The 15,869-nt window shown below is 39.0% G+C and overlaps 1 protein-coding gene across 3 annotated transcripts in view; it reads right to left on the bottom strand.

Moving 5' to 3' along the window:
* LOC117425664 (copine-2-like) overlaps positions 1-15,869 on the bottom strand; it is a 30,035-nt gene that overhangs the window by 5,505 nt on the left and 8,661 nt on the right. For all 3 annotated transcript variants that reach the window (XM_034042802.3, XM_034042801.3, XM_034042800.3), the window contains 10 exons: positions 14,953-15,024; positions 14,752-14,835; positions 13,508-13,597; positions 11,465-11,563; positions 9,088-9,174; positions 8,701-8,760; positions 5,874-6,007; positions 5,016-5,070; positions 3,594-3,645; positions 2,996-3,129 (listed from right to left, as the gene is read on the bottom strand). In XM_034042802.3, the coding sequence (XP_033898693.1) occupies positions 2,996-3,129; positions 3,594-3,645; positions 5,016-5,070; positions 5,874-6,007; positions 8,701-8,760; positions 9,088-9,174; positions 11,465-11,563; positions 13,508-13,597; positions 14,752-14,835; positions 14,953-15,024 (867 nt within the window). The remainder of the gene's footprint in view (positions 1-2,995; positions 3,130-3,593; positions 3,646-5,015; positions 5,071-5,873; positions 6,008-8,700; positions 8,761-9,087; positions 9,175-11,464; positions 11,564-13,507; positions 13,598-14,751; positions 14,836-14,952; positions 15,025-15,869) is intronic.

Genomic DNA, 15,869 nt, shown 5'->3' with positions numbered 1-15,869 from the left:
AGGTGCCTCTGAAGTGATCAATTTAAAAAGGCTGACATATTTCTATCCTGGACTGTGAAACCACACTGAGTGAATTATGATATTATTATATCCCTATCAGTGGAAAGAAAAAAAGAATAACTGGAGTAGATTAAAGGAGCATGTTGCAGCATGTGCAATGACAGTATGCAATTACGAGTGAGTGCATTCTGCATTCACAGCCTTCCAGCAGAAACACAATAATGACTGCTTATTATCTTCTCTAACCAGTCTTACACTGTTCAGCTGTCTGGATTTCACACTAAAGCACACACTGTTCCTACATGGAAAGATTGTCAAAAGTAAGGTAGGTCACATTTTCCAGCACAGAACAGCATTTACATATTGCTTCTGAACTCTTTAGTAAACACATTCGTATGATGCAGTCATACACTGTACAAGGTGCCCATTTAGAGACGTCTTTTTATTTAAACTTGTTTGTGGTTTGGGCACACGCCCTCCCCCATAATTAAAATGTTGTTATTTATGCATCTCTATGTTATGTATTTGCTGTGAATATCATTGTTACGGTTACTGCATGGAATGACTGAACATTTACTATGACTGCTCTTTTATGAATGCTGAATTAATCTCAGGCATGTGATATATAGCCAAACCATTTGCATTGTAATTGTGCAGTTTTCCCCCATGCTTTTCCTATGGTTGTACAATGGTTTACAATGCTTTCCTATGCTTTTCCATGCTTTCACTTAGCATTTACTACACAAGATCAGGGTTTGTGTGCTTTAGGTACTTTTACTGCAAGGTTTCATGTATCTGCGCCTACCTTCAATATATATTATGTAAAACTCTTACCATTAACACAAATCGCCCAACACAAGCAGTTTCAGAGAACTGAAATAAATGAGCAAATCAAACACGATTGTATTATAAATGCTCTGATAATCCTTGCTGTCCGCAACAATCACCGATTTCAGTAATCCCAGAAACAATGCCTACAGAGATAATGTGTTGCTATGGTGATCTCCAACTAGTTTGAAACAGATGCAGTACAGAAGAGTATAAATGTATTCAGAGGCATGATTATGATGAGTCTCACTAGTGTGACAGCAGTGCCGTGCTACACAGAATCACAGACAAGTTGCAACACTTCCTCCAGAATGCCAATGTTAGTCCCCAAGCCAGTTCAGACTGAACCCTGATTCTGCCTAAAAGGATTCCCTTGATGCTGGTTGTCCAGGTTCAATCAATACAGGTCAGTAAAACTGTAGCTCCGCTATCAAGCACTCTGTTACCCGGCCGTGGTAAACAGTAACAGCACAGGACATCATTGCAAACGAGATGCTTCATCTCAGTGGATCATCTTCAAATAAATATTATTAAAACAATGGTATAGAAACAATGGTAAAGAGCAGCATCGCTTAACTAAGGAACAAACAACCAAGTCAAATGATCAGCCATATAACAACAGGACACTTATATGGCTCAGATAATGATTGCCAGCCTACACCAAACAAGGTGTAATAAACCGCTCCATTATAAAACAAAGAGTTGCCAATGCATGGTCAAAAGAGAGACGGTTTTCCTCGCTTCTACGCCTCTAGAAACTAAAAGTTTCATACAAATCCATTCTAAAAATAACTTTAAATTGAATGTGATTGCAGTATCGTCTCCTCACAGATGATTCAGAACTCACTGCAGTCAGCAGCCGCGGAGCTGCAGAACGGACAGTGTTGTCTGATGCACTGCTGTTACGGATTCTGTCCCCTGATGGTGAGATGAGAGGAGGCTAAAAGCTGTATAACCATGAATGGAGATGAGCCTGGCTCTTTTGCACAGTGGTTAGGACTTGCGGTGCGCGGGGTCGCCAGTTTGCGCCCAGATTCTGCTCTGTTACGTTGATTAAAGACAATGAAAAACTGCAAACCGTGGCCTTTTCTACAGACCTGGTAAATAAAGCGAAACGGGTAATTCTCAAAACCAGCAACACCATCAGCACCGTTTATTGAAGTTTCAGAACTTGAAATTAACCACTAAGGAATTGCATGCGGGGCTCGTAGTCATTCAGAAACAGTTCCCTGCTAGATTTTTTTTCTTTCTTTCCAGATAATAAAATAGTAAAAATGACACTGGAGTAAAATGGCACAGTGAATTCCTTTCAATGAATGAAGCTATGTGAAGAGTGTCATCGCATGTATCAGAAGCTAACAGTATTAAAAAAACAAAAAACAAACATCTCTTATTTTAAATACATCCGTGTTATTTGACAGACCTGTATATAACTGTCCGAGTTCTCGTAATGGCTGATAGAAAATAATATAGGAGACCAACAGTGCAGTAATAAAATCTAACAAATGAAGTCATTCCTATAGTCTCCCCAGCACCTGCACACTGTGTTTAACTGGCTGTCAGTACCTCTCTTCAGTCAGAAGATATTCTGCAATGAAGTAAGAAAGTTATTTATATGCTGGCACTCCCTCCTGTCCCCACTGGGACCTGCTACTAACATAATGATACACATTGCTTTCCCCAGAAGGAAGGGTGCTTGGGAAACATACACCAAAACACATCACACAAGTGTTGAGACCTGTTTCAATGGAAGGGTTCCTCACAGTGGTTTGATTTCAGTGAGGGAATCGGCACTGGTGCCTGCGTTAACTAATGGAACTTTTAAAACCTCAATTAATACGAAGCACTGCCATCATTTAATTGTGCAATTACACAGCCTTTCCATTGCATGACACATGCTGCACCCACGCTTAGATCATGAAATCAATCAGACCTCAGAAATAAAGGGGAGCACTGTTTCACATTGTATAAAAAAAAGAAAAAGCTGCAGCCTGAACAGTACTGATATCAGATTCTAAATTAAACAGGACTTAAAATGATGGAAGGATATCTCACCCAAGTGACTTTGTTCTTCATTTCAACCCAGATGCATCGGTATTCTGCCACAATGGGGCCATGCGAAAGTAACAAAGGGCACCTGTACAGATAAAATCCTTTTTATACTTACTGCAGCTACTTCCTGTTGCACTGCCTGCGACGCAAAGCGGGCGACGTGGTTGATTATCGGAGAGAAGTTTGTCGGTCCGTAAAACCGTATGTGAGGCAGACATGCTGAGTACGCCTGGGCTATCCCTTCCACACCTGCAGAGAGGAAATCCATTTAAAATGAATTAGTAGCTTCACACAAAATGTATTAAAGTAACCTCCCTCCTGGAATGCTAATGCAAAGCAAGTTAAAGAAATAACTATAAACACTATTCTATTATTTATACCATTAAACTTTTAGGGTAAATTAGATCATTTAAATGTATTGCTTCCTTAACCCATGTGATTCTGCTTTGGAACAAAATGAGTGCGGATGGCAGTGATATTCCAATAGTGTTACAATTTATTTTTAATTAGGATGTTGGACTCTCTGAGGCTTGTGCGAATAGCGCAGAAGGACTGGGGAATGACAACCCACAGCGGATTGAATTAGTCTGGCAATTAAAACCATTGGTCTTTTGAGAAATTGTGAAGAAATCAAGAAACAACAGAACGTCAAAAAAAAAAAGAAGGGTAGCTCCAATTCAGTTTAAAAAAGGATTGGACTGGGGAATACGCACCTGAACAAAAGGGGTTTGTGGGATTGAAGTTAATGGCAAATTCATGCGATACCTGCGGAAACAGAAAACCCCTTTTAGAAGCCCCTACCTGCTGAACACATTAAAAGTGGTGCATGCTGGTCTGGATGGGTTAGAATATGAACACTCAAACATAACAGGATCTTGTGGATTGATGAGAGCTGGTGGTTTTGTATTCCTCCATGTAGTTATTTATTGTAAATAATAGACCAGTAAAAACAGTTTGGGAGAACAAGTTTCTTAGGTGTCTTGATCTACCTATACCCCATCAGGTTAAGCTGCAGCTGGATTTTACTGGAGCATTATCCAATAAGTAAACTCTGTTTCAGCTCCAACAAGGCAGAGCTAATATTTTCATCGCTGGCTTTTGCCTTCTCGGATCTGTCACTTTTCAATGGTACAGAGCCACGCTCCTTTGAAATGCTTCTACTGACAGTCTTAGATTCACTCTGCTCTTTGGGTTACAGCGCAACTTCATCAGGGATTGGAGCCACTTCCCATTTCCGAGCTCCTATTTTTAAAACAGCCGTGCCCAATAATCTGTCTGTAGCTGTAAACAAATGTTCCACTGGGAGCTGCTTTTGATGGACTGGGTTGAGCAAAACAAGGTTTTCTTTGTTGTGCTCCCTAATCCAAGCCTTGTTTGCTTTCCTGGCACCCTCCCCATACTACACACACACACACACACACACACACTCCACGTTGTAAACCCCCATAAGCCTTCAGCACTGTGGCTTTTCTCAAGCACACACTGACTGTAAACCCATTCCTGCCACATAAACTAGCACCCGGCACTAATGTGGCAGCCGAAACAAAACAACAGGCAGATCACAACAGATCAACAGTATTTCTCTTTCAATAAGTAATTCATTAATGAATTAATAAATAAATCGATCAGTCAAACAATGAATGGATTGAAAGGACTGATTGATTATTGAACCCCCTTGAATCATGTTTGTAAGCTTACCAGTAATATAATTTGGCGAAGGCGGAGAGGGTTAAAGTAATATTGCTATAAAAAAACGAATCCTTGCATTTCACACAATCAAACTGGTAATGGCAAGATTAAACAGAAATATACAGCTGAGACTACACAGCCAAGCTGTAGGGATACTGAAGGGATCTGAATACATGCAAATCCCATTCTTTATGAAGATCTGCAACACCATGCCCATATTTTGTTTGTTCATCACCACACTTACTATGTGTTTTACTATGCTTCATTAAATCAGCTAATTACAATTACGTTAAGTGACCATCAAAGTGTAATAAAACGGTCTGGTTAGTCTCTCAGTCTCTCTGCACTGATATTCCCTCTAAAAGGTGCTATATTCATCATCATCACCATCCTGCTTGCAAAGCTGGAATAACGTCATTCAAACCCTGGGCACCGAAACCATTTACCTTCCAGTCCGGGGGGAGCTGGGCACCGAACCCCAGCGCAGGAAACATTTTGTCTCTGAAAGAAAAAAGAATAAAAGAATCATCCCTTAAATCCTGCCCAGAGAGAAGAGCCTGCAGTCCTGAAGCTGGATCTCACGTACATTAGAAACAGCTCTGCTGCCCCCCAGGAGAAGCTGAACAGTGTGTGTGCTGAGTATATCATATGCACATGCACAGTCCAGTCTGCATGCATGGGCATATTATTATTTATTTCTTAGCAGACACCCTTATCCAGGGTGACTTACAATTGTTACAAGATATCAATTATATTATTTATTTATTTTTTTACACATTATTTTTACATACAATTACCCATTTATACAGTTGGGTTTTCAATGGAGCAATCTAGGTAAAGTACCTTGCTCAAAGGTACAGCAGCAGTGTCCCCCACCAGGGACTGAACCCACGACCCTCTAATCAGGGTAGAGCCCTAACCACTGCTCCACACTGCTGCCCACATGCAAACATATGGTGCTGGTATAGCAGGAAAGTTTGACTTTGTATATCGCAGGACTATTGTTATCGTACTGTTGTCTGCGTGCCCGTCACAATCGAACAATCAACCACAAAGAACCAGTTAAACCTGCACATTTAGGTATTTGTATACACATTGCTATAATATTACTATAACAGTACTGAATGCACTGAATAGATTTCACAGTTTGAATGATGCTGGTTTTACAGTGCTAAGCACAGGGCTGTAAAGTTTGTTTTTTTATTCTGAATGGCTGAATAAAAAGCCTGCTCTGCCGTAGTTTCTTGGTTTTGCGCTTCATTGCGCTTCTTGCTTTCTCCCCCTGATCACAGGGTGGGACTTACGTGTCATAGTCTTGGATGATCTGCCCCACTGCCCATATCGCTGCCAGGTACTCGTTTGTCCCCATGGGGTTGATATGATGCAATGAGGAGGGATCCTGTGGGTTTCCATTGGAGGCTGTGAAGTCGATGCCAACCTAGGGGGAAAAAAAAGCACAACATGATGATCCCGTAGTCATTTCATTTATACATGGCTGGCATAAAGTTGCTTGGCTTGGGGGCACATCCACACGTGCCATGGCTAATCTAGCCAATGTACAAGGCAGAGTGCTGAATTCTGGTATAATTAATTAACCATGTCACAAGGGCTTTAGCAGCACCTACTATTGGCTACTCTTTGGCTGTGAAACGCATTGTTTGCTTTACATGAGACCAAAAACCATACAATCCAATATTTGGGATCCCAAAACATTGAACGCTCAGTAAAAGCTCTTGTATTATAATGTGAATGACATCAGTCTCCTGACATTTCAAGACCTTGTGCGTGCAGTCGCTACTGGGATTGTAACACAGGCTGCACATAGCGCATCTTTTGTGCTGCTTAATAATCGCATTACCTCGTTGTTTCCTCTTCCAGCTTAATAACAGTTCAGTCCACAGGAGGGACGTGGAGAGGAAAGAAAGAGCACATGAAGAAATAACGCTCGACTCAGAGATCTGAATACAGAGACTTTTTTTGAACACCCTCCTCACCCCCACTGCAAACTAGAATAGCTTATAACTGTACATTACCATAGAAACTGAAAGCATCCTGTCTCACTGGATATAGAAAGCGTGCTTCTGGAACCTGTGCTTTGTACACAGTACAGCTTTATAACATAGCACTGTCTAAATATGCTGTATATTATAAGGGTGGGTAACAGCCTTATACTGACAGCCAGCAATTCAATGCAAGTGTGGATGAACGGCCACATCATTAAATACATTTGATTTATTTCTATTTGTTTTAAACAATATATCTTGGAAATCTTCTAAGACATGTGACATAACATTTCACTCTTTACTCAATCTTTAATCAATATTCATTTATAATGGACAGGCGGTTATTCACAGTGCCTCCAAATTATGAAAGTTATACATATAGTGGGAAAGCAAATATATACATATATATATATATATATATATATATATATATATATATATACACAAACACACACATATTATATATATATATATATATATATATATATATATATATATATATATATATATATATATATATATATATATATATTAGTGCATTATTATATATAGACTGTGGTATATATTAGTGCATTATTATATATAGACTGTGGTATATATTAGTGCATTATTATATATAGACTGTGGTATATATTAGTGCATTATTATATATAGACTGTGGTATATATTAGTGCATTATTATATATAGACTGTGGTATATATTAGTGCATTATTATATATAGACTGTGGTATATATTAGTGCATTATTATATATAGACTGTGGTATATATTAGTGCATTATTATATATAGACTGTGGTATATATTAGTGCATTATTATATATAGACTGTGGTATATATTAGTGCATTATTATATATAGACTGTGGTATATATTAGTGCATTATTATATATAGACTGTGGTATATATTAGTGCATTATTATACCTAGACTGTGGTATATATTAGTGCATTATTATATATAGACTGTGGTTTATTTGTGTGTTTTACATAAAGGTACCAAAGGTAAAAAAGGTACAGAAAGGTAAAAGTGGCTAGATAGCATAGAAAAAAAAACACATTTGAAAATAGATCTAAAAATTTAAATGATTCATGTTTTAATATAAAAAAAATCTTCATTGATCATATTTTTTCCCCCTATTCACTAGAATCACGGCCTTCATTTATCAATTCAAGCTTTTGCAGAGCGCTGTGGTTTCCATAGTAACGCATACCTTCTCTTCCTGTGTGTCTTTAAACAAGCGAGTAAATAGAAAAACACACTGTTATATTTATATATAGACCAGTGCACTGGACAAGGCTGGATTGCATTCACCTTCCACAATGTTCATATACACATTTCACCATGAATATTATAAGTATTATTCTCAACTAAAAATATTCAATGTATTCTCATACCCGCTTTTAGCACCATTTTAGCCCCCCAAGTGCCGGTTCACACTAAGTTAATGTTCACTCTATACAGTGCAGTATAAAGGTTTACACACATTCTTTTGTTAGTTAGTTGGCATTGGAGACATTGAGAAAAATACTTCTAGTCGAAACTCTTGGCACTGAATTGATGACGTTTCTTTTAGTATTTCTTAACTTTAGTTAGTTGCCTGTACAAATGACAGAAGCAAAACTACATGCAAGTTAAATAAAGAGCATGATATTGGTTGTGACTATACCACAATGCATCTGGAAACAGGAAACCAAGGACCACAGTATGATGCGTGTTTAGCTGTGGGAACACGAAGACACTTTGTAGCTTGGAACTTGGTTTCAGGAGCCTAGGTTTCAGCCCACTACATGGCACACCAGGGGAGACTTGGGGTTTGATACAGTGGCTTTGTGTTCCCTCAGCTTTACAGCAAGAAATGACCACCATCACAAAAGACAACTGACCAGTCAACCTGCGGCTGCAGGGTAGTGTGATGTCACACAGCTCTGGAAATCCATGCTGTGCAGTGATCAGGTCTGTACTGTTACTCATTCTCCTGCACACAGCGTGGGGGTTATTGTGAGCATTAAAATGAGCAACACCTTTTTGCATTGAATCAGCTGTGACGTCTGACAGCTCGTTGGAAGTCATAGCTTCTTTTTAACTCTTACTACATAACTAAAATTACAAAAAGAAGCTCTTTTACTTACAGTAAACATTAGTTGACAGCCACCGAGAATGTAATCCAAAAACGAGTAGTCTCTTGCAATCTGTAAAATTGTAAAATGGGCCATTCAGTCTCATACTCTTGCAACTCATCCAAACGACATTAAACAAATAATGTATTAAAACAGTTCACATTGCTGTAATAGTAACGCTTGTTGACATGAATCTAGTCTCACTAAAAAGCATCACGTTTAGAAAGGATTAAGACTGCATTTCCAGTAACAGAAATGCTAGGTGTATGCATGCATGAATGGATCTGATGTTGCGGAATGCTTAAAGAAGGTTGTTTTGGGCTTGCTGTATTTGCATGATGAAAGTGCTACCAGCTGATAAGGAAGGGATTAAGCTGCACATGTCTCGGTCACACTCACCTTACATGATTTCAGAATGATAATTCCAGAATTTTTATAGCTCTTTTTCTTCTTTTGTTTCTTTGGGTTAATGCATTCAAACTCTATCTACAACAAAGAAAAGAAAAACAAGGGATTCAATCTGTGTGCTTGTGAAAACAGGCCTGATCCCATACCATGGCACTTGGCTAATTTGTGGAATTTGTAGCTTGTCATACTTATGCAAGACGTTCTCATTATAGTAGGTCTTTAAGGGAACAACATTCCCAGTGGTTATAAATATATAATCATTTAAATACATATCCATTCACACACAGAGCCTTACTCCTTATAAGCAGCTAGTTATAAACTCAATGTATATATTATACACATACTGCACTTATACACCAGGAAATAAATAGTCAACACACCGTCTGCCGTGTTTCATGAAAGCTAAGGCAGGCTTTGTTTCCGCGCAAGTCGTTCTCCAGGGAACATTCTCATGCCACTGCTACTGTATAAAAACCCAACGCTGGGCATAAATAGACAAGCCTATTTGCATCTCAAAGAAAAGCTGTCATGAGTACACTTTTAAAAGAAACCCTGAGCGCTCACATCTGAACAAACACCAATTATGATGGAAGTTAATAGGAATGCAAATGATGTCACCGTACCCCCATGAAAACAGCAGCAGTGATGATCTCTCTATAGAATGAGACACCATGCTTGCTAACAGCAATGTGTTGTTGGTTTGAGCATGTACTTCCCTCCAGGTAATGCATAATAAAAGGCTTTATTTTGTACACATGTTGCACATCCATTTTGATTTGAAATATGTTTGGGGTTTATATAATGGCTTATAATCTGAACCAGAAACCAAATGCTCAACAGTCCAATGCACCTTTATTAGAACGCAAGGTGAATGGCACTTGCATTCACGTGGGAAGGTGTAGCACTGAGTCCCTAAGCAACTGCTCCCAGTTTTTAACAACTGCAGAGTTTCCATCTCTGCGACACCACATTTGTACTTTCTATTTGAAATCAGTTTCCAGTAGTGGTGCAACGATAATCAATCCATTGACAATTTATTTTTCAAAATAAAGAACAAACATTAGTTTGTTTTGTTTTTTAACAGAAGATCCATTAACTAAAAACACAGTTATGCATAATAGTTAAACAAAAAGGCAAAACTTATATTCAAATTAGAACACTTCCGATTATAAAAAAAAACATTTGAACTAATCTCACAAATCCTGACTAATTTAACTATCGTACTAAATTCAGTTTCTTTTTATATAATATTGGCACATAATCCAAATACAACATGCTTTGAAACGGTAGATTTAATAGATTTAAAACAAAAAAACAAAACAAAAAAAAACGTATTGCCTTCATTTTTAAATCAAGAAAACATGAATACAATAGGTCTACTTCTGATTTGGCTTGTCCAACGCAAATGTAGAGGCCTAAAGTGTGTATCCTAGCTACGTGCGAACCTACCGTACTGGCACTAAAAGAAGCGCACTCTCACACACTCAAGGTTTTAATGCAAACCAGCAACAGGAGACTTCAAACTAAGTTCTAATCTGATGCATCGATTCACCAATATGTAATCGAAGCTCAGGAAATTTAAGGACAGATGATCAATAATCGATGCATTAACCCTTTGCGGTCCATTTATTAATCGCGCGTCAGGCACGCCAGGTCTAATTAATTTTCACACGCGCAGTTAATTTTATACGCGCTGTTTAAAAGTATTTTTTTTCACAGTCAAACGGGTTTAAATGGCCCTGCATATCAACAAAGCACACACTAGGCATCTCCAGCCCCGCCCCACCCTTTCGTTTGCTATAGCGTTCAGCTATGTAAGAAATAAATAATAATAATAATAATAGTCGTACATACCGATCGATCATCTCCGGATCACTCGTTTTATCACCAAACTCCTCAATAATGCGATCCAAGTCATTATTTTATTACTATAACATCTGAAAAAAGCTCTGCAAATGTCCATGATAGTCTCAGTGCTCTGACGCACTCAGCCAGCTTGTTTACTATGAACGCCCCATTATCTGATACCTGATACCATGTATGACTATTCATGAAATACGCCTTTTTTTTTTTTTTTTTTTTCCCGACTTGTCTCGGCTCCTGTCGCTCCCACTCGGCAATTGAATGGTTTTCTCTGTTTTTTACGTAGAAAAAACGACTAAACACCCGTTTATTGCGTTGCTATAATGATGTCGGACCCAGTCCGACAAAGGACCTGTGAGGAATAATTGCAATGTCGGACCCAGTCCGACAATGGACCGCAAAGGGTTAATTAATTGTTGCACCCCTAGTTTCCATGCTTTCAGACGGCTGCGTTCTGTTGTGTTTTGAGCTTTCCCTTTCAGTGCTGTGGTTAGCCAGTCAGTACCTCCGTTGTGTTCTGTGCTTCACACATCTTTGACACCGTCGACGTAAACTCCCCAATAAAGTCATGGCCTCCATCGTTGTCATAATCATAGCACATTATCTGATTGAGAAGAAGAAGAAGAAGAAGAAGCAACAACATTCAATTACATAAGATGTTACTAGCATTTAGAATATAGGCTAGGAGCACTGTGGCTAGGATCACTTTGTGGCCAGGTTTACTTCGTGGCCCGTTTCACTTTGTGGCTAGATTTATTATTTTTTTTAAATATACATTCATGCCATTGTGATGTCATCACTGACATCTTTGTAATGTATTTAAGGTGAATATGTTAGGGACTTCCTGCCACTTATAAGCTTCATGGTTAGGTACTGGTAGGAAAATAATGCTTATCTACTTCACAAACTTCTTTTTTTTCAGTATTTCAGAATTCAGGCAGGATTCTTCTTGAATCGTTCAGAATTCAGACAGGATTCTTCTTTAATCTTTCAGAATTCGGACAGGATTCTTCTTGAATCGTTCAGAATTCAGGCAGGATTCTTCTTGAATCTTTCAGAATTTGGACAGGATTCTTCTTGAATCGTTCAGAATTCGGACAGGATTCTTCTTGAATCGTTCAGAATTCGGACAGGACTCTTCTTGAATCGTTCAGCATTCAGACAGGACTCTTCTTGAATCTTTCAGAATTCAGACAGGATTCTTCTTGAATCTTTCAGAATTCGGACAGGACTCTTCTTGAATCGTGCAGAATTCGGACAGGATTCTTCTTGAATCTTTCAGAATTCAGACAGGATTCTTCTTGAATCGTTCAGAATTCGGACAGGACTCTTCTTGAATCGTTCAGAATTCGGACAGGATTCTTCTTGAATCTTTCAGAATTCAGACAGGATTCTTCTTGAATCGTTCAGAATTCAGACAGGACTCTTCTTGAATCGTTCAGAATTCGGACAGGATTCTTCTTGAATCTTTCAGAATTCGGACAGGCCTCTTCTTGAATCTTTCAGAATTCGGACAGGCCTCTTCTTGAATCGTTCAGAATTCAGACAGGATTCTTCTTGAATCGTTCAGAATTCAGGCAGGATTCTTCTTGAATCGTTCAGAATTCGGACAGGACTCTTCTTGAATCGTTCAGAATTCGGACAGGATTCTTCTTGAATCTTTCAGAATTCAGACATGATTCTTCTTGAATCGTTCAGAATTCAGGCAGGATTCTTCTTGAATCGTTCAGAATTCGGACAGGATTCTTCTTGAATCGTTCAGAATTCAGACAGGACTCTTCTTGAATCGTTCAGAATTCGGACAGGATTCTTCTTGAATCGTTCAGAATTCAGACAGGACTCTTCTTGAATCGTTCAGAATTCGGACAGGCCTCTTCTTGAATCGTTCAGAATTCAGACAGGACTCTTCTTGAATCGTTCAGAATTCGGACAGGACTCTTCTTGAATCTTTCAGAATTCAGACAGGATTCTTCTTGAATCTTTCAGAATTCGGACAGGCCTCTTCTTGAATCGTTCAGAATTCGGACAGGACTCTTCTTGAATCTTTCAGAATTCAGGCAGGATTCTTCTTGAATCTTTCAGAATTCGGACAGGCCTCTTCTTGAATCGTTCAGAATTCGGACAGGCCTCTTCTTGAATCTTTCAGAATTCGGACAGGCCTCTTCTTGAATCGTTCAGCATTCGGACAGGATTCTTCTTAAATCGTTCAGAATTCAGACAGGATTCTTCTTGAATCGTTCAGAATTCTGACAGAATCGTGGATCATGGATGATCTGTCTGTATCTTCTGTTTCTATTTCAGTGTCTCTGCTCAGGTTGTTCCCAGCAGCCCACCTAGTAAGTTAAATCCAGCGGTTCTTAGATTGGAGTCTTTCACTGCTGTGGTGACGCCAGTCCTTGTGAAACTCAGAGACAATATGAAACATTCAACTTTTCCTTTCACTGCACTGCTTTTGTTTTTTTCTTGTTTTTCTTGTTTGTGGTTTGTCTTTTCCTCAGTTTTAAGTTGGGGGATAAGAAAAAGGTTCCTGTAAACAAAAAAAGGTTACCTTTATAGTTTGGTCAACATCTCCGCCGCACAGTGAAATCAGAGGCATGCTGAAAGGTTTCCACACGGGATCCAGCGTGTTCTTTATAACCTGCAAACAAGAGCACAAGAAACCTCTTGAAGCGCTCGCCCGCGATCTCAACCCATTACCATCTACTCAGCTGCTTGTTGCCAGTGACGGCTGGTTTGACATGGAGACAAAACAAGAGCAATGCATTGTTCTCCACTTCACAGGAGCCGCATGGAACGGAGCCAGTCGAAGACTGATCCAAATGAATCCTTTCGTGTTGGAGGCATTCAGGCATGATATTCAAACTACATTTCAACTGGTATTTTTTTCTCTTTTCCAAAAAAAGAGAACGTCCTTGAATGGCATGTTACAAACTACAAACCACCATTGGCTGACATTGATGTGCTGGACGTGACAAGCTATTTCCAGCTAACAAATGCTAGTAACTAAAAGAGCAATAATTCTATTGATATTACTGATCACATTGACTGCAGAGACAAATAACAAGTGCTGCAAAGTAAACAAATAGAAACTAATAAAGAACGATTGTTTCTGTGAGATTTCAGCAGGTGATCTGTACCCACTCATTCGTTTTCATTACCACCAGTAGCACTTTGGATTCCAGCGCATCAATAACCATGTAATTACATTGTATTAATTCCTGATCTTACACGCTGCCTCCTACTTCTGTGTGATTACAGGGGAATGGTCTTCTGAACACAGTTTAGTCACTTCATAGTAGCAACATGCTAATAACTAGCCATTCCCATTGTAATTGCACCCATATTCCACCAGTAGTTACAATGTAATAGCAGGGACAATGGGTTATTTCCATGTTATTACATATTTATGTATGCCCCGTAATCTAAAGAGATATGGTAAGCTATATAACACTATACAACCTCTAGACAATCAATTTTGAGAGAATCATTACCAGATGCAGCACATCAAATTCCGTTCTCTTTTCTGCTACAAAAAATGTTGTGGTATGTATATATATATATATATATATATATATATATATATATATATATATATATATATATATATATATATTTAATAACTGTGTACCCATTCTCCAATCCAAAAATAACCACAAGTTATTTTTACAAAACCTAAATATAGTTAATGACATGCATGGCCTGTTTCCTCTTAGACTGATGTGACAGAAAAACAAACAAACAGTAGAATGGAAAAAATGGAGCTGGTTTTCCTGGAGAGATGACAGACCGTACCTCTGTTCTGTGCACCAGCATCCACTTCCCATCATCCCCTTGCTTGTGAAATTCCAAATATGGATCTGATTTCCCGAAGAAATCCTGGAACGAGACGCAGATCTGGTTAGGATTTCCCTTCGGGTTCGTACTGGTCAGGCTGCACAGTATTTCCAATGTGATTGTTGGCTTCTGGAGCAAAGCACACAGCTCTGGACTTACCTTCTTATCTAGCTTTCTGCCTGCCATGCTCAGTGATATTATTCTGTTATCTGATAATTCTTGGGCAGCTATCTAAAAAAAGAAAGAGAGATCTGAATGAGAAATACATTTCCTCCATGGCTAATCATTACTGGCGATGCAACTAAACTGCGATCATTATGGGACTCTAACAACATTATTTCTGCAGTATGTCTTTTAATATCTGTAGATAAGACAGACACAGACACACAATACAGTTTATTTGTTTAATGATTTATTGTAAAACAGCCATCTGGCTCAAAGATGTCACATGTTTAGCTTTCCTTTCTTCTTAATGTGGTTCAGGGTAATGTTTTTAGCTTACTGTATTGACAGAAGCTTCCTTTTATCACAAGAAAAAAAGACTCTTTTAGACAAGGCCTCCTGACAATGTCGAGGCCAGTTTGTTTACTTTGGATTCAAGGCGCTAATTTGCATAACTTACAGAGATTGGTCAGCATTACTGGAGGGGGTGGAGCCAAGTGTGAATGCAAGTCTTCACATTCCAATAGAACTGAACAGCAAGACAGACAGGTTTTTCCAACATGGCGGGCAATGTTTCCCCTCCTCCCCGGAAACATTCATCACTGATCATGAGTAATGTCTGGGAAAGTTTTAACCAGCATTCACACTTCAGGATGAGCACAAGCGGAGTGTAAAGACCATGTTTGTTCTTCACTCCTTTCTCAGGTTTTATGTTCCTTCCTCTGATATGTGCCTGTGTTTGTTGACTTGGGCATGAGTAACATTCCACTCCTGCTGTTCTCAGTTTGTTTTGAATAGACCTACAGATAGGATCTGCCCAACCCCTCCAGCCAGCCCCTGTGCCACACCTAGAACTGCAGCCATAAAATACACAGCATGGGCACATTCAGCAGCAAAAGCATGTCATGGTGGCG

This window comes from Acipenser ruthenus, chromosome 20 (genome assembly GCF_902713425.1).
Source record: "Acipenser ruthenus chromosome 20, fAciRut3.2 maternal haplotype, whole genome shotgun sequence".
NCBI lineage: Eukaryota > Metazoa > Chordata > Actinopteri > Acipenseriformes > Acipenseridae > Acipenser > Acipenser ruthenus.
The sequence above is the reverse complement of the archived record's forward strand: the minus strand, read 5'-3'. Positions and strand labels throughout refer to the sequence as shown.